Here is an 18,608-nt window from a genome sequence, read left to right on the forward strand (position 1 = left end):
TAAAATAAAAACAGAAAAAAAAAAAAAAAGAAGAAATTTGCTACTGTATTTCCGTACTTTACTAGATTACAGCATATATGGGAAATATTTTCCAGCAAGATTATTGAGAGAGTAAAGGTAAACAGACTTGGGAGTTGACTTACTGTAGACCAGGGGCTGATTTGTTTCACCCTCTTCGGCTCGCTCCTTCTCCGAGGCTGCCAACTTGTCAACCTGAGAAGGTAAGCCATTGAAATAGTCAATTAACCCTCCTGCTATTTAAACAGACATAGACAGTCAAAATTCACTTTCACTTGCTGTAGTATTTTACTTTTGTGACATGCAAACTTTAATAAACCCTAACTCCCTAGGCCTTTTTGCTGGAATGTAGCCTCAATCCTGCAAATCCTCCAATTGGCCTCATGGAAAAACAGCATATAGTCTCAATCCTGCAAATTCCTCCAGTATTTCTTGAATGTGGTCTGTGGAGGGTGACCACTGCCTGAATCCTGCAAAATCCTGCGGCAGTGACTGTCAATATGTTGAGGCTTGGCCAGTGACATCCTGGAGCAGTACGGAGGATTCCAAGCATAATGCAGGGCTAAATTTATGCATAGCTGAGCAAAAACAACAAAAGGTCCGGCCCAAGACCGTGACAAAGTGCATCCTACGAAATCAGTAATGCACTTTGCCATGTAACCTCAATCCTCCAAATTCCTCCACTTTGGCAAAGAGGATTTTGAAGGATTCAGGGCGGTTAGGGTTAAGCAGCTTTAACGCGTCAACGGAATGTCCGATTGAAGTGCAACAACGTGCATTGTAAGGAGAATTATATTCTCTTTCCCAATGCCCACAAACCCTCCTTTCGACCTCAACCCAGTTCTCTCTCGTTTTTGCCAGAATGCTTCACAAATTATAAGTCCTGCCAAATTGTACACAACTGTGATTCTGTGAACTATGAACCAGCCGTAGCAGAGCGGGGATTTGGGGTGGGATCCAGCCCTTACCTTGCTGAGGTATTCCCTCATGACCTGCACCATGTACGGCATGGCAAAGTCCATGATGTTGTGACGCCAGGCCAGCTCCAGGATGACGTCCGGGTGGAGCAGGTCGTAGCAGTTGAAGAGGCAGGCGCTGAAGCACTCGTGCAGGCCTTGCTCCAGGAACCACGCGATCAGCTCCTCCGAGGTCTCCGTCTCCCGCGATTCGCTGGCGTATTGCATGGCATCCTGGGATAGGTGGGGACATAGAGTTTGCAATTATAGAAATTTATGGTCAATTTACATGTACAATGAATAACTTACATTAAACCGTAGAAAACCTTGAGGTTAAACCTCAGAAAACTTTGAGGTTAAACCTCAGCAAACTTTGCAGTTAAACCTCGGCAAAACTTGAGGTGAAAACTCAGCAAAACTTGGCGTGAAACCTCAGAAAACCTTGAGGTTAATCCTCAGAAAACCTCAAGGTTAAAACCTCAGAAAACCTTGAGGTTAAACCTCAGAAAACTTTGAGGTTAAACCTCAGAAAACTTTGAGGTTAAACCTCAGCAACTTTGCAGTTAAACCGCAGCAAAACTTGAGGTGAAACCTCAGAAAACCTTGAGGTTAATCCTCATAAAATCTCGAGGTTAAAACCTCAGAAAACTTTGAGGTTAAGCATCAGAAACCTTCAAGGTTAAACCTAAAAAAAACCTTGAAGTGAAACCCTCAGAAAACCTCGAGTTTAAACCTCAGAAAACCTCAAGGTTAAACATTGAGGTAAACCTCGAGTTACCATCGTTTTAATTTTGCATTCTCCCCTCAAAATGCTGGGTGTAGTGATCAGTTGCCAACATTGCGTACAAAAAAATTTGGGATGCAAAAGCGTTGCGTAAAACCAGGAGCAAGTATTAAGGAGCTTCTTAACACCAGAAATATGCTAAGCACTGACAATTTTTTGCCGAGCAGAAGTAGGTTACCAGCCAAAATGCCTTGCTTTACATATTGCTTGTGACTGGTCCCGGCAGATTTTTGCTTAGCAGGTGAATTTGCAAAGCTTTATTTTTTGACTGACCATGAATTTGGGCCATGAGTTCACTGTAGCATACTAATCCATTCCGACTTAACTACCGTTTTGCTAGATACAGATACACACCAGTCTCTGACTGGTGGCGTAAGCAATCTTGAATCTTGCAAGAATCTTGTGAAATGGTAGTAGGTGATATTAAGCATCGCATATATCTTATGCACTGATGTCAGCTCAGATTTGAAAGCAAATGTTGATAAACATGTACACGAACTGTTCTTTTAAACCTTTCCATGATGAAGCTGTCACACAGTAGGGGTGATAACTTGTAATCATCCTTTAGGGAGGGGGACGGGATTTTTCGTACAAATGAAAGCAATCCTCATTTTCTCAAAACCCTAAAGTGCATTGCGAAAGGCTTTTAAAACTACGTTTCTTGTATATGCCTACTATTTAACAATGACAAGCTACCAACAGTGGCTTCAGACAAGGTAATTGAGATAATACAAATATTTGCTACATCATATCCAAAGCTGAATTCTGTATTAAGTAAAGCACCAGTCCCATGTATGGGCCTTGTTCACGAGTCGGCAGTACTGGATTGAGAGTGAGGTAAAATCTGGAAGTTGTATAGAGAAATAAAAGCAATGATGCTACAAATTACTACCAGTCTGCTCTGATGAAAAATTTAAAATTTGAATTTGGAATTCTGATTTGAAATCAGAATTTTGGTGTTGCCAAAATTTGTATTAAAAAGAGTCAACTGTCCTATCCTTCACATGAAATTGCTGAATTTTTCTCTTTTTTTTGGGGGGGGGGAGGGGGAATGCAGGCTCAGTTCTTTTGTTTGCATTAAACATATTTGAAAACAATGCAAAGTAATGAAGAAAACAATGAAGTAAAAGCTGGACAGTACTTACAGTGAATTTGCAGACAACACTTTCCACAAGCAACGAGAAACACATACCATAAATACAAGCACGACGGGAAAAGGAGATGTCGGGAGAGACACAGACAAGACAGCAAGGCTTACAGAGCCATGCTCGTGCTATTTCTATCTTGCCAGACAATGCACAGATTCATTAGCGTGCAGGGACCTATCTGACATGGGTTAATAATCTACGCTATTTGGAGGGTTACCGAGCACTGTGTTAGTGGGAAAATTAGCCAGGCTAAAGCAATGTTCGCATTGGACTTTTTTTTGGGGGGGGGGGAGGAACTAACAGATACTGTTGCCAACTTCACCGAGTCTGTTGTCAACTTAACCAAAATATTATGAAGTCCAGTGCGGACAATAGTCTAAGGAATATCCTCTTGCACAGCAAGAGTCCATGATATGCAAGCAGATTCGGCGACAAATTATGCAAAACAAGACTGCGTCTGGACCTTGAGATTCAGACCATTCAGCGGGCGCCTTCTATTCAGTGGGCACCTTTTCCGTAACCTGTTGTTGTACCACCAACACATGGCAGCCAAATTGACCAATCAACAGCTTGGTCCACATTTCTGATCGAAATGACGTCACAATTTCTAAGGCTGACTACGATTGGCTAGCGGGCTGGTTAGTTTTACTTAACCACTTCGCGCCGGGATTATTTTTTGCTGAAAATTTCGAATTTTCGCAAAAGGCTAAATTTTCCAGCCAGCTTCTGATATACAGCCAAACGCCACAAATACTGATTCGCATGAGTCATTTCAACAGTATTTGTACAATATTTCTTTGCAAAACCTCTTATGTTTCAAATTGCTGTACAATAGGCCGTGCACAACGGACATACTTCACGAGGCACAAGGGATTAGCGTGTTAAGACGTCTCCCGGAGGCGAGTCGAGGCAATCTCGACGTCTTAACCCGTAAGCCATGCTGATGTATCAGCCAGTGCGTGTTATCACGTCCTCCGATGCGAACTGGTTAACAAAAGATTTTCTCTGCGTGGTGAAATTAATCCAAGTGTGGACGTCTGGTAGAATAATTACAATGGACTGCTGGCAATTACCTGCAGTAACTTTTCACAAAAGTCCAATGCAAAAGCGGCTTAAAACTACAAAACTAAAGTCGCGCACACCACTACATCTAAAAGAATAGCCAAGAAGAAGAGTTTGCTGCATGCAATAGCAGTTGAAGATACTGTGCTTCTACAATGAAACAAACAAAAGCTGATTTTTTTTTTGCTGCTGGTCCTACTGCTGTTTCATGCATCGTCTTTAAAATTCTGACCGGCTTCTGGTTTGCAACATGTGAAGTGGATATGAGGAAAAGCAATATGACAACTTAAAATAAACTCATGGAAAATGTAAAAATATCCTGTGAAATTTCAGTTGATATTATGAAAATAAAAATTGTGATAAATACTTCTTAAAATTATTTTTGAATGGATAAATGCCGACATTGCAATGTAATTCTTCACATGAAAGAGTGATTTTTTTTGTTTTCAGGAAAAATTATGTGGCCAAATCATGATGTGTAAATTATAAGCATTGCAAGATGATAAAGCGTTCATCAAACACATTGAAGCCGGTCAGAATTTTCCAAGCAAGACAAAAATTATGCATTTTCGCTTGTGTGAAAGAAAGAAAGAAAGAGGCATATATAAGGATGTGAATGAAATTTCTTATTCTTCTCCTGATTTCAAATTCAAATTTCTGCAGACAATTTTTGACATCTTTTGGCACTGATAAGTTTCATCACAGTAAAGGATTAATTTTTTTTAAGCCATTTTTGATGCAACCCCCCCCCCCCCAAATATCACATTTTAGTTTTCAAACACAATGGTCATTTTGCTTCCCAAATCAAAAATCTACCTTTTCAAAGATACAACTATGCTATTTGAGGAATTCAAGGCGGGGCAAACCCAATTTTTTCTGGACATGTACATGCTCCGTAACTTCGACTCATGTATGAAGTATCTAATTGGCAATGAAATATGGTCACCTTGTACTGTACCCAATACGTCATTGTATAGCGCCCTCTATTGGTCAGGGATACAGATAACAGAAATCACATTAACTGAAACCCAGTATTTCATTGAGTAGCGCCTCAATGGGTCAGGAATAATGATTATGAGAAAGAAAATGTTCACCTTTAATATACCTCTTTCTAACACACACACAGCAGTAATGCAAGGCTTGTCGGCTGAAAAACACAGCCAAGCTAGCACGAGCATGCATTTTTTTTTCACACAGGCAATCGAACGGCCACAAAACCCCTTAACAATACCCTGTAAAGCTTGTCTTTCTTGCACAGCTCCACGGCCTGCTTCCAGCGGTTGTTGCGCTTGTAGAGGTAGGCGGCGATGCGCCGGAACTCCAGCAGCTCGTGCTTCTCCAGGCGCTGGGCCAGCGCGATGTTGTCAAAGTTGTCAAAGGCGTCGATGGAGGTGCGCAACCCCTGGTAGTCCTCCTCGTCGATCAGGAGACCGTTCAGGGCATCGTTGATGGCCTTGGAGAGAAAAAGGAATGCGGATTAATTCAATTGGAGGATAAAATATACTGAAACAGATGAAGAAAACAAAGTTGGCTGACGATTGTTACATGCAAGTGTACTGATCAAGGCATGCATGTTTTCCACAGGCTATTGAAAGACTAGGATCTCGATTTCAATTCGAAAGTTGCCCAGTCATATTTTGAATTGGGCCTGAAATCAGCATCCGGGACACGTTCTCATTCGGCCGATTGCAGGTATGCGATGTCACGCACTGAACCGACAAATAATAGCAACTGCTTCTGCGTCGCGTCAAAGCTTGCGCGCACCCACCCACGGACTTGCCCAATTACAAACCAACTATTAACAGAAATTTTCTAAAAATGTGTCACTTGACACATCTTTGGAAATGACCTTCTTTTATTGTTTTCTTCAATATTACAGCATGCCAGAAGGAACAATTTCACAGGGAGTTTAGTGCCATTGCTGTCTCTCAACCAAATAAGCTCTTCAAAAATAATTTGGTCGGTTGCTTTTTGGATAGCTGCAAATGGTCCACTCCACCTTTAATGATGAAGGACAAACTGAGAGGACTCTCACCTTGTTGTTGTGGTTCTGCACCTGTCGCAGGTAGGGCTTGACCAGCATCAGCTGGTCCAGTTTGCTGAAGAGGCTGACGGCCCGGGTGTGGTCCATCCGTGGGATGAGCACGGTCAGCAGGTCATTCAGCATCATGGGCTTGTAATCCAGGTAGAATTGAATGCTCTTGTAGTACAGCTCTATGTTGGCAACCTGGGGGGAAAATCAAGAGATGATACATTTCAGCTTTGAACAAAGAAGAAAATCAGAAAACTTGTGTAGATATCTTGACTTGCGGTTCTAAGAACTGGAGAGTGTCTGTTTTGTCTAGAGAGGAAGATGAACCAAAGCTGAACATTTTGAAGTAAATCTATTATTTCTGTCAAAGGAGCCTCAAGCTTTGGTATATTAGGCCCAAAAAAATAATAGTTCTGCTTCCGGTTTCCCTACCTACCCTATTCTGACAGCCCCTAACCTAATTTTTTTATTGGAAAAATGAGGGAAAAAACACCCAAAACCATCAATTTCTACCTTTTACCCTTGACTACACGCAGACGCCTCCATATGATTGTACACAAAAAAATTTGGCAAAAAAAATTAATTTCCCTACCTACATACCCTATTTTCGAATGCCATGTAATCGGAAGCAGAAATATTTTTTTTTTTTGCCTTAACCTTTGGACTTGGAGAGGATTCATCCAGTATGGACATCTCCTTAATTCAGCCACTAGCCCCACCCACATTGTGGTGGTTTGTGTACATTTCTCACAGTGTTATGACCAAGTCTGACAGAACTATGTCACCAAAAGTCCTGATCTAAATTGCTCAATGCACAATGTCTTATGCGACAGGCAGGAGAGGCCCACTGGAGAGAAAAAAAACCCCAGGGTTTTGCAGATTTCCTGGCTTATTGCACTTGCAGATGTTCAGAGAGATTTGAAGATTTGCTCAGCAGATGAAGGACCAAATGTAAAAATTGACGTAAATTTATTGCTTTCAACATGTTGTTTTTTGTAGAGGACAACATTTTTGAGCTGCTAAGCACCCAACTTTGCTGATCAAAAAAGTTAGCTTAGCAATATATTGTAGCCTAATGATGTTAAAGGGGCCATGCAATGAATTTTCTTAGTAACATATGCTGTGCAATTTCTCCTCTTAAATGTATGAAAACTATTTGACATCCCGTTTTGGTTAATTTTATTGGAAAGTGCACTTCTTTAAAACTTCAAAAATGTTCATTCCGGACAACTGAGGGCGCTGTTGCTGTGATGTCATTTCAGGAAGACACGGTTCAGCTTAGGGGGGTTTGTGATCAAGCTGTGAACCCAAAAATGTGCTCATTGAGAAAAGGCTGCTCATTGGCCTAATGCCACGTACCGACACAACAACGAATTATAAAGTCCTTATTGAAAAGTAAAAGCAAAGTCTGTCGCGAGCCAATGTGGCTCATCAGGCCGGCGTTTATCTCCGGTTTCAGTAGCATGAAACGACTGAGAATATTTCTACTCCCCCTGGATGGGATGCTAGTCCATCGCAGGTTACTCCCCAGCTAATGCCGGTACCCAAGCTAATGCCGGTACCCATTTATACTCCTGGGTGGAGAGGGGCAAGTGGGGTGAAGTGCCTTGCCCAAGGACACAATATATGACCAGCGGCTGGATTTGAACCCCGGACCCTCTGATCATGAGTCACAAACCCTAACCACTAGGCCACACACTCCCCCTATTGAAATGTTGTACAATTACCAGTGATTGCAAATGTATATTGTGGAAATGGTCCAGATAACCTGTTTTACATTTAGCTGGACTTTCAAGTGCAAATAGATGAGAATATATTCCACACATTGCAGTTTCTCATACCTTAGTGACGATGTCCTTGAATTGAGCCTCCTTCCAGGCATCAGTGGGGTGAGCCATCATGGTGACTACGGCGTTGTCATACTCCTCATACTTATCATACAGGAACACTAACTCCGCCCACAGGTGGGCGTGCTCAGCTGCCCTCAACACCTGCAGGGATGAATAAATGAAAACAATTTCAGTTACTTTACGTATGTTCCCAAGAGCAGATGATAGTCAAGAGCATCTTATGGATTTCTTGCAAAACTACACCTCGGTTGTAAAACATTCCAAACTGGAGCAAATCTTGATGGATACTTGAGGTCGCCATGTAGTTATTGCAGAACCAAGGCTATGCTCATTATAATTATGTTTAAAATTTCACAGCTGGCTGAGTGAAAAAAACTAAATCGGCATACATGCACGATGGCTTTACCAGCATCCTGGTCAAAATCGGCTGATCCAGAACTACCTTTTCGATCTGAATTATAATCATTCTATTTTTGCAGAACGTAAGAGAACTTGCTGTTACAAAATACTGCCTGTTCAGGGTGGATGAGTAAGCAGTACAAGGGTCAGGTTACGCATTTCACAAAAAATAACAATTTTGAGAGCATAGCAATTGAACAACTCGATCATCTTGAAGAGGTTTCCCTTTCTCCGTGAAAGAGTTTGTTTTGACTACTGTTTGGAAAACCTTGGAGGCCATTTGGCCTTCTTTATGTGTGACATCCACAAATCAAATTTAATCTTCTGAAGGTGGCTGATCTTTCTATTTCAAAATGTTCAACACAAAGGACAAAGCTTTCTTCGTACCTTTGGAATGTTGACTCTGGACCAGAAGAGCTCCAGATGTTCCCGCATCTTGGAGGGTTTGTACTTGGAGTACAGGATGGCCAGCTCGGTGAACATGCCCATGTGAGCACGCTCCAGACCTGTCAATGTAAATATGAAATGTGAATATGAAATCATAAATACCTGTTTAATATAAGTTTATGCATTCCTTTTGGTCGGGAGCCCGTCAACACCGCTGCGTTCTGCGCCACATCTCGCAGGGCGCGCGCGCGCCAATTTCCAAATAAGGAGATTTTTAGCACTATGTTCGTAAGGCACATACCATAGATATGGTTTCACAAAACCTGAAGTAAAATTGTTGAACAAAATCGTTGGAAATTTGAGAATTTCTGACTTGTTTTCACATTTGACCGCAAGGTGTTTATGATTGGGAATAAATATGGGTTTGGCCGGTATTACACAAGTACGTTTAAAATTGGCTGGGGGCCTGGTCACAGATAATGACCCTCCTATTTGGCTCGGGCCATTACCCACGTCCAGACCCCTAGCCAGTTTTAAACGTACTTGTTTAAAGCCGGCCAAGCACATATTTATTCCCTTAATAATCATCAGTAATTTCATTGATACAAAAAAAAAAAATCAGCAAGTAGGTAGAAACCTTTATTCACTTTTACACTAATTCGCTCCACTAATTAAAAAGGAAACTGGCTGATGAGTCATGAAAGGGGCCTCACTTGATTAGCTTTTATGTTGGAAATTCATTTGTTAAATTTAAAAAAAAAAAGGCTCCTTGAAAGTTTTAGTCCCAAAAATGTTCCACTCATTTCCTGCACAGTGGTGAATTTTGAAGTATTCAGGAATGTTTTGTTTAATACCAACGATGAGGGATAGGCAGGGGTGTGAGTGACCTCTGACAAAAATAGCTGAAAATAGCTGAAAACAGCTGAAAAAGGTGTAAAAAAAAAAGCTGAACTTTGGAAATCTCCTATACTTTGGTACACAGAAAGTGAGGGAAAAAAGCTGAAATTCAAAACAAAAAAAGCTGAAATCAGCTATAAAGCTGAGATTTCACACCCCTGGGGATAGGGTTCATGATTACCTAGAGCAGCTTCCAAGAGCTGGATGAGCTCCTCAAAGTAGCCCCGGTCCTGGTAGTAGTTGATGAGTTCCTCCAGCTCATCAGCATGGACCACGATGTGAAGACCGCACATCTGGGCCAGACGGAACTCCTCCCCATCCACACAGGAGAAACAGACCTGGGAGGGTGCAGGCAAATTGACAAATTTTAGAGAATGTTTAGTATTTTTAATAGATTATCCCTAACCCCCTAAGCCCTCTGGCTAGGATGCAACCTCAATCCTACAAAATCCTCCAATTGCCACCAAGAAACAAAATTGGATTCAGCCTCAATCCTCCAAAATCATCCGTTATTTCTTGAATTTAGTCTGAGGAGGGTGACCACTGCCTCAATCTTCCAAAATCCTCTGCCAATTACTGCTATGGTTTGAGGCAGTGGGAATGGCGTTTAGAAGCAGTGCGGATGAAATACGAGAAAAACACAGGGCTGATTTATGCATGGCTGAACATAACCAATGCAGGATATGGCCTACTGGCTTGACATAATGCATCCTCCACAAAAAAGCGATACATCTTTGCCATTCATCCTCAATCCTCTCAAATTCATCCAAAACCGGCAGGAGGATTTTGAAGGATTGAGGGGGGGTTAGGTTAAAGGTAAATTTTCCTTATTTTCAAAAAGGAAGTCAATAAAAGTGGAAATTGAGATTCCAACTCAAATTTCTCTTCATTGCTACGGACTTTTCATTGACCATGGGCAGCTTCCTTCACAATGAGATTGCAACGGCTACTGTATGTTGATATAAAACAAACTACAAGGAACACAAATAGAAGCAAACACTACGCCTAAAGATAGCATGTGACTGCACTGTCCCTGGTTTTTACATGTCCAAATGTTCCGTAGACATCTAGATTTACTTCAAAGAGTGCTCTTCATGAACGATCTAAAAAATAGCACCACTTTGCCAGACTAAAGTTGCCTGCTTGTTGATCTTATTAACAAATTATAAACGGTTCGACCTCATGCAAATATTGTTTCACTGCGGCAATTACTATTGTCTTAATAATACTTCTACGTTGATAATTGACAGCGCGTCTGATTAGCTTCCTTTAAACTTCACTCAGTTTTACTGTGACCACTTTTTTTTTTTATGCACTTTTGCCACAACACAATTCCGTGTAGTACACTAACAAAATCAAATTGAGATAGAAACCAAAAAAATTGAAGAAATATCCTTCTCCAAAACAAACGAGATTAATTTGAAACAACAGTCGATTGTTTTTCATTTCAAACATTAGCCAGTCACTGATGTCTATCTGTTATTAACCCTAACCCCCTAGGCCCTTGTTGCTTACAACCATCCTCAATCCTCCAAAATCCTCCAAAATTTTTCAACTCTGCCTAAATTTTTCAAAATTGTCAGACAGTCCTGCCTCAAAATGCATTCATCCTCAATCCTCCAAAATCCTCCTCATCCCAAAACTTTGCACTCGTGTTTAAATGAAGGATAACCAACGCCAAATCCTTCAAAATCATCAAGACAGTCCTGCCTCAAAATGCATTCATCCTCAATCCTCCAGAATCCTCATTTGATTCAATCACCATTCATCCTCAATCCTCGAGAATCCTCCAAAACCGCCAGGAGGGTTTTGGAGGAGTGAGGTGGGTTAGGGTTAAGCATTTACATACCTCCTTCCATGTTCGTGTGCTGTTGGCCTTCCTAGCGCTGTCCACGGCATTCTGGTACTCGCCCAGGTGCACCAGGGTGGAGGCCAGACGGGCAAAGTTGGAGACGTTGTTGTAGAGCAGCTTGGCGGCCTCATACATGCCCTCGTTATAGCACCGATCGCCCACCTAGGCAAAACAGGACCAGAAAACAGGCATTATTCCACACCAGCAAGTACTTCCTGATAAATATTTTTCCAGTTTTTAATCCACCACACATAGCCTGTTCTGACTTGTTGAACGTCACATATCTCAGATTGGATAGCAACGGAACAAAAGTATGATAATTTTCATTTCAGTTGGAGATCAACTGAGGAGGAGAGTGGGAGTGGAGGGGATCGGCATCGTATTGAGGAGGCACAGGCTGAGGTGGTTTGGTCATGTGGAGAGAAAGGAGGATGTCAACTGGGTCAAGAGGTGTACCAACGTAATTGTGGGTGGGCCCACACCCGTCGGCCAACCGCGCAAGACTTGGCAGAGCTCCGTGTCAGATGACATGCGACTGCTTGGAGTCAATGCGAGGGATGCGACGGACAGGGCCAAGTGGAGGAGAGCCATAGGGAGAAAGCAGGCCAACCAAGAACAGACTGGACAACGGCCTTAAAACCGACATGATCAACCCAAAAAGAAGAATATCTTGTGTGATGAACTTTGACATTGGGAGCTGTTAATCTTTCACAAACTGTCAATTGTGGTGTAAGCTGCAATCTAAGATTTGGTACAGTCGGCCAGAACCGATACCTAGTACACTAGCAAATAGCGTAAGCAAATAGAGATTTTAAGCTACAATACCCATGTGATATATAATACTGCCAACAAATTTTCTGCTTATTTTTGCCTAGCCTGCAAATTTGCTGACCAATTTTCTCTATGATCTGCAAAGTCTTTACCTGTTGGATCTGGGCGTGGTTGGGTCCTGAGATGAACTCCTCCAGGTCAGCCAGGCGGTTTGTCTTGGCAAAGGCAAAGATGAGCTCCGTCTCCACGAAGGAATCCCTGGCCTTCTTGCGAGCCATCTGCAGGTAGCGCACCAGGTCCTCCCAGTTGCCTGAGAAGGGGTTAGAAATCACATCATTCTCAGATCAACCAAAATGCTATTAGTCCTAAGAGATAACAGACCTAAGAAATAACGGACAAGCGTCCCAACCTAGCCTCTGATGAAGGGTATGCGGACAAGACGTCTAGTTATCCTTTACTTGGCTTGAACAGTATGCACATGTGTAAACAAAGCATGCTGTCATGATGTCTCGGGGCTGTCGTTCAGATTGTAAGATAAAATGCAATCAGTACAAGAGATCACTGCACAATGATGGTATTTAACTCTGTTGCACTCTGAAGATGGGTATCCTGTTGTACGAGCTGACAGTTCCTACCGAATTTAAACGATCTCAAAAATTTCTGCTGGAGACCCTCAACTTATGTTTTGGTAAGAGGCTTTCTGGAAACTCATACTCATTTCTGTATTACACAGAAGTAACAGCATGAACAAGGTATTAACAAAGTTTATATTTTTTTTTGACTTGTCAGCAGAAAGCGTGGACAATGAGAATAAAATTACCAAGGTTTCTTTCCGAGAGCTCAAAGCAAACAGACCCAACTCGTCTGAACTGCTCAGAAAATACTAACATGGGCCCCATATCAAAGCAACCATGAGTTTTTCTGCCAAATTCAGGTCCGAGTTTTAGAAGCCAATGCCCTTACCTGATGCAGAGGCAGCATCTACGACCTCAGTGTACGTGGAGGGGTCGTCGGCCTTGATGTAAGAGTCGATAGCCTCCTTCACCAGTCCACCTTTCATCTGGGCCATAGCCAGCTGGCTCCAGACCGAGGGCTCGTTGCAGCGCTCGGCAAACTCGTAGGCGCGGTCCAGGTTACATATATGCTCGATCAAGACCTAAGCACATTTTTAAGACAAAAGGAACAAAAATCAATCCAGCATCTATTTTTTTTTTTTTCAGAAGAGTGTTGCTTGTACCTCATGAAACACACAATTGATTCCTGGAAACAATATAGTTTCGGGGAATATCCCTTCAGTGTGAAGAAGTTTTATGGAGTTTTACAAAGTAACTTCAGGGCGTAACCTCAAGTTACTGTTTGTTACATCTGCATTCTTCCCTTACTGCATCCTGGCTTTTTTATAACATACACAAGACCATCTGAATCGAATAAAACAGTAGCTCCGAAAAAGGCACTATCCAATAAAAAAGCGGACACTTTTTGGTAAACTAATATCTACACATAATTTCGAAAGGTTCTCAGACCAACTCAGTTGAGAATAATGAAAACGACTTTAGTATTCAGATAACTTTTACACATTCTAAACAAAAGAAAACAACTGTTTCCAAAACATATAACTCCCACAAATATCAACCCCAACAACCTACAAAACTAGGTTGTTTATTTGTAGATTGTAGTTTTGTAGTTTTGTACAGCGCTTTGATCTTTGTTAAAAGCGCTTTATAAATGCTCCATTTATTATTATTCCATTTATTATAAAACTACCCTCTTGTTTACCAAACTTTTTCTGAATATATAAACCAAACAAGGGACAACTCTTCCAAGTCTGACTGACCTGGATGGCAGAAGTGTTGACGTCAAACTTCTTGAAGATGGCAAAGGCTTCCTCGTACAGCTCGCTGCCGATGGCGATGTTGGCGATGTCGGGAGCGTCGTAGTTATCCAGACGGTTGATGTACTCCATGACGCGGCTCCTGTCGGCTTTGATGGCAGTCAAGATGAGCAGATTCTGAAGGTTTCTGTTGGACAATTGGAGACAAACAATTGCGTTTAATCGTTGCTTGTAGTGTAAGTTCACTCTGCAGTTGAAGTGAACTGGGGATGCCAAGGCAGATTACCATGTACTAGAAATAAATTGATTTTCAAAATGATTACATGAGAAAAAGCTCGGACTTTCTCGGTTGCTCACTCCTGTATTGTAATGTCCATTCAGTAAACAATGGGTATCTTAACTCAATTCTGAAGTGTTTCGAGAGTCAGGTATTGCAAGAGTCTTGTTAGTGTTTATTTAGAATTTTTCTTTAATTTAATATAACCCTAACCCTGCTGAATCCAACAGGATCCAACTATATCATAAACCTGTTTGAGTCTGTTGGATTGAGCAGTAAACCCCTTGTACAAACGTACATGTACATATTCAGAGTCGGATTCTGTTGGGTACTGGCAAATGACGCCAAGTTTGACTCTGTTGGATCTAGCAGACAACTAAAATTAGGCGCAGTTGGATTCTGTTGGATTGAGCAGGAAGTAACCGTTGCACCCTGTTGGATTTAGCAGGGTAGTCCTGAGGAACCCTTAGGGGGCTAGGGCACTCAATGGACAAAAAAATCCTGTGCTATTCTGATTATCCATGAAAAAAATCATCAACTTATATTTTCAAGTAAGCCCACTTTTACATAAGCGTGAAAAAAATGTGCTTCTTCTAAACAAGCACTACAGCACCACTTTGTTTCACTGAGAAGGAGTTGGGAAATTCATGCTTTTACTGAAATACATACATACTCATGGCGCTTACCTATGATCGCTGAATACTGAATTTTCTAGCACTATCTTCTCCAGTAATTCAATAAGTTCATTGGGTAGGTCGGCAGTCATGAAGGCCTTGACTGTCACTGAGATGTCCTCAGCATCTTGGGTCTCTGTCAGAGCTGTCTGCACAATCTGTGTCATGAATAATTCAAAGTTACGTGAATAATTCATCACAAAATTAATAATTTATGAGATCTCAATCAATGAGTTCAATGGGCAGGTCGGCTGTCACAAACGCCTTAACTGTCACTGAGATGTCCTCAGCATCTTGGGTCTCTGTTAGAGCTGTCTGCATGATCTGTGTCGTTAATAATTCATTAATAATTCATTACGAAATGAATTATTCATGAGATCTCAATCAATCAGTTCAGTTTGTGAAAATGACATGTCCACTCACCAGAAACCTCTTTCGGAAATGAGGCAAGAGGTACTGAAATATTGGAAGCGGGGTTCCCAAAGAAATCTTAAAATGAAATTCCACGACTTTTCCACGACTTTCCAAAATAACTTCAAATTCCAGGATTTTTCAGGATTTGCCCATGACTGTGGGAACCATGACTGTGGAAGTCATTTCGTTTGTCCACAGCAACTTTGAAGACGTAACTACAAGAAAATACTGCCCAATTGTGTGACGCCGGTGGTCAACCGCAACGACCCAAGGATCACGCCCCACGCTTTTTACCTGGTCAATCAGCTGCCTGCGGAAAGGGTTGGTCTCCTGCAGCACCTCGGCCCACAGCTCCTGGTCCCGGCGCTTGACCAGGTAGCGCGACTCGCTCTTGAAGAGGGAGTTCTCGTTGCAGACGTTGATGAGCTCCCGGTCACACTGGCCGCGCTCGTAGGCCACGCAGGCCAGGTGGGGGTCCCGCTTCTCACAGTACTTGCCCACCACGCGGCTGTCGTAGTGCTGATTCTCCCTGTGGGTCGGATCAGTTGTTTCACATTTCATTACATTTTGTGAGTTTTGGGAGGGTTTTTTTTTTTTTTTTTGGTCTTTGCTTTTTTGGTGTTCAGTATTGTATTTGTCAATTTCAAGGGAGGGGTGTAGGGAGGCTATTACATGGCAGTCCTGAATTTCTTTCAACAACATAAGGTGGTGTGGATGGGTAATTATTTTTTGTTGGACATAAGGTAGATATCTTGAAACATTCTTTCCCTTCACGGCTGTAAATTTTTAATTCTATTAACAATAACCATTTACTTTTTACCACTTAAAGAGGTTGTGGAATGCTCGAAAACATTTCCGTCATTTTTTGGGTATATGTAGCCTAAGGTGTGATGAAATAAAAACGACTATTGTTTCTGTCATGAACTGAGTACAAAAAGTACTTTTGAGAGCTATTTTTCAGGTCCTGTTTCGACCCGAACGTGCAATTTGTGTAAACGTTGATATGCTACTCTGCATCGGGAGTCCTGTTTATTACGTCACGATTTACTGTGTTTTGTTTGCTGCCCGCAACAACGACTTTTACACAAATTGCACGTTCTGGTCGAAACAGGCATGACAGGACTTGAAAAACAGCTCTCAAAAGTACCTTTTGTACTCATTTTATGACAGAAACAATAGTCGTTTTTATTTCATCACACCTTAGGCTACATATACCCAAAAGATGACGGAAATGTCTTCGAGCATTCCACAACCTCTTTAATATCTTTGATACCCCACAACACAACGCAATGTCTAAGACAGTGCATATTAGTGACACTTTTCAATACTTCAGTGCATAAGAGCTCTTATGCTGTGTAGGGCTGTGCATCGGAACCGGGTACCCGAGTACCCGACCGCTGATATTAGGAACCGGATCTAATATCTTTTTCCAAGTCAAACCCTTTAATGAGTTCCAGATAATTGGATGGGGGACCCATAATAATCTTCACATATTACTCAGTAGCTTCTCAGACAATGAAAAAGGAAGGTTTTGAATGTCATTTATAGGGAATTCTCAAAATCAACACGAGGCTACATGGCAAAACAAAACAGATTCACGTTTATGACGCTTGCGAAAATGCAATTGACACCATAAAGCTAAAGAGCTCACTGTACACAGTTTTGTTTTTTCTGTTTTGACGCACTGATATGGTAGTATCGTGCGGACTTTTAAGAACAATGTGAACAGTGACTTCCGAGATTTCTGTAACGGGTATCTGGGTACCCTTGTTTCTTTCAAACAGGTACCTGATTCCCATTCTGTAAATTCACACCCCTAATCCTTTGAAGTGTCAGAAAGAATTGTCGTGAATAACCTCAAGAAAGGAGAAGGGATTTTTTTCCCCAACCTTTATGAGTTCCTGATGAGACATCAAATACAAGGCAGTTTTACAGCCTTACAATGAGCAATATATTTACAGGGCTTACCGTAGGAATCTCTCAGGATTATTGTTGCTGTCTATGTAGATCTTGGCCAGTGCGTTGTGGGTGGCAGGTTCCACGCTGCCCTCGTGAATGCGCGTCTCAAGCCAGGGTAGAAGCAGTTTCAATCTAGACAGAAAAACCCCAAAATATACGGTTTGTCAGAATCAGTCACAGAAAAAAGGCAGGAGATAATGCTTTCAAGCATAAGCATTGGGAGTGTTGCGTGATGTACTTAGGCAATTCCACGCGGAAATGGACAAAGCTGAAATCCTCACCTATTACGTTTCTCCACCTCTTCCACGAGTTCGTCGGTAGAGAACTGTCCTCGTACAACCATGATGAGGCTCTTGATGACATCCTCAGAGCAGTCCACGTCCAGGAGACCACCAATGACGACGGGCAGACGGGACGGGTTCACCTGGGAGGGAATTAAGTTATCTACGGTCATTGCAAGTCATCACAGTTAATCAAATGTCATCACAAGTCTATACAAGTCATCGTAAGTCACACGGACTCCTTGCACAAGTACCCCCTCAGCGGTTACAAAGGGAGAGTTGGGGGAGACCACTGGGCGGGACATTTGAACACCTTGCTGACGACGCCTGATGCGAATAAATAACTGATGTAGACACAGAAAAAAATAAGCAATACATACTTCAAGCCGTTTGCACATGAATCAGTATGCGCATGGGGTGTCCATGGTGAAATTGAGGGACGGGCAATACTAGTGATCAATTTTTAAAGTTTTGGCAAGGTGCGTGTGCACCTTCTGGAACTTGTGGCCAATCTCACCTTTTGCACGTAGATCTCAATGTACTTCTGCAGGTTGTTGCGGTACAGGTACAGCACGAGGTCGTGGACGAAGTCAAAGCGGTCGCAGACGATGATGAGGGGCAGCTGGTCCGTCAGCTTGGCCTCCTTCAGGAAGTTCTTGACCCGGTCGGCGTCGTAGCAGTTGCTCTCACGACAGATGCGCTCCACCTCCTTGATCTGGCCGGTCTTGCAAGCAGCCTGGTACAAGGAATGTTCACGATACAATTATTATCTCTTTCTGGTAAGGGATTCCTCAAAAGCAAGAATGGCACTGCAGCTGAGGACTTGAAAAATTGTTCAGTTTAGAGGTGGGAGGAAATCCCAAAAAAATATTCCACGGAACCCTCATTATCGGGCAGGGACTGAAACCTCAATACACATGTCAGATTTGGTTGGATTTGAGTATTGGTCACACAAGTGGGAGTCACACAAGTGGGAGTCAGGCTGGCGTAGCGGTACTTTCCTTGCCTTTTACCGC

The 18,608-nt window shown here is 42.2% G+C and overlaps 1 protein-coding gene across 1 annotated transcript in view; it reads right to left on the reverse strand.

The window, feature by feature from the left end:
- Positions 1-18,608, reverse strand: part of LOC119742568 (clathrin heavy chain 1) — a 53,504-nt gene that overhangs the window by 4,150 nt on the left and 30,746 nt on the right. The window contains exons 14-29 of the mRNA XM_038218650.1: positions 18,110-18,328; positions 17,593-17,735; positions 17,321-17,443; positions 15,647-15,881; positions 14,951-15,096; positions 13,991-14,174; positions 13,120-13,312; positions 12,309-12,466; positions 11,383-11,547; positions 9,715-9,871; positions 8,637-8,755; positions 7,842-7,991; positions 6,004-6,195; positions 5,200-5,421; positions 987-1,208; positions 144-213 (exon numbers count right to left, since the gene is read on the reverse strand). Coding sequence (XP_038074578.1) covers positions 144-213; positions 987-1,208; positions 5,200-5,421; positions 6,004-6,195; positions 7,842-7,991; positions 8,637-8,755; positions 9,715-9,871; positions 11,383-11,547; positions 12,309-12,466; positions 13,120-13,312; positions 13,991-14,174; positions 14,951-15,096; positions 15,647-15,881; positions 17,321-17,443; positions 17,593-17,735; positions 18,110-18,328 — 2,698 coding nt within the window. The remainder of the gene's footprint in view (positions 1-143; positions 214-986; positions 1,209-5,199; positions 5,422-6,003; positions 6,196-7,841; positions 7,992-8,636; positions 8,756-9,714; positions 9,872-11,382; positions 11,548-12,308; positions 12,467-13,119; positions 13,313-13,990; positions 14,175-14,950; positions 15,097-15,646; positions 15,882-17,320; positions 17,444-17,592; positions 17,736-18,109; positions 18,329-18,608) is intronic.

The sequence above is a fragment of the Patiria miniata genome, unplaced genomic scaffold (genome assembly GCF_015706575.1).
Source record: "Patiria miniata isolate m_02_andy unplaced genomic scaffold, ASM1570657v1 HiC_scaffold_6, whole genome shotgun sequence".
Taxonomy (NCBI): Eukaryota; Metazoa; Echinodermata; class Asteroidea; order Valvatida; family Asterinidae; genus Patiria; species Patiria miniata.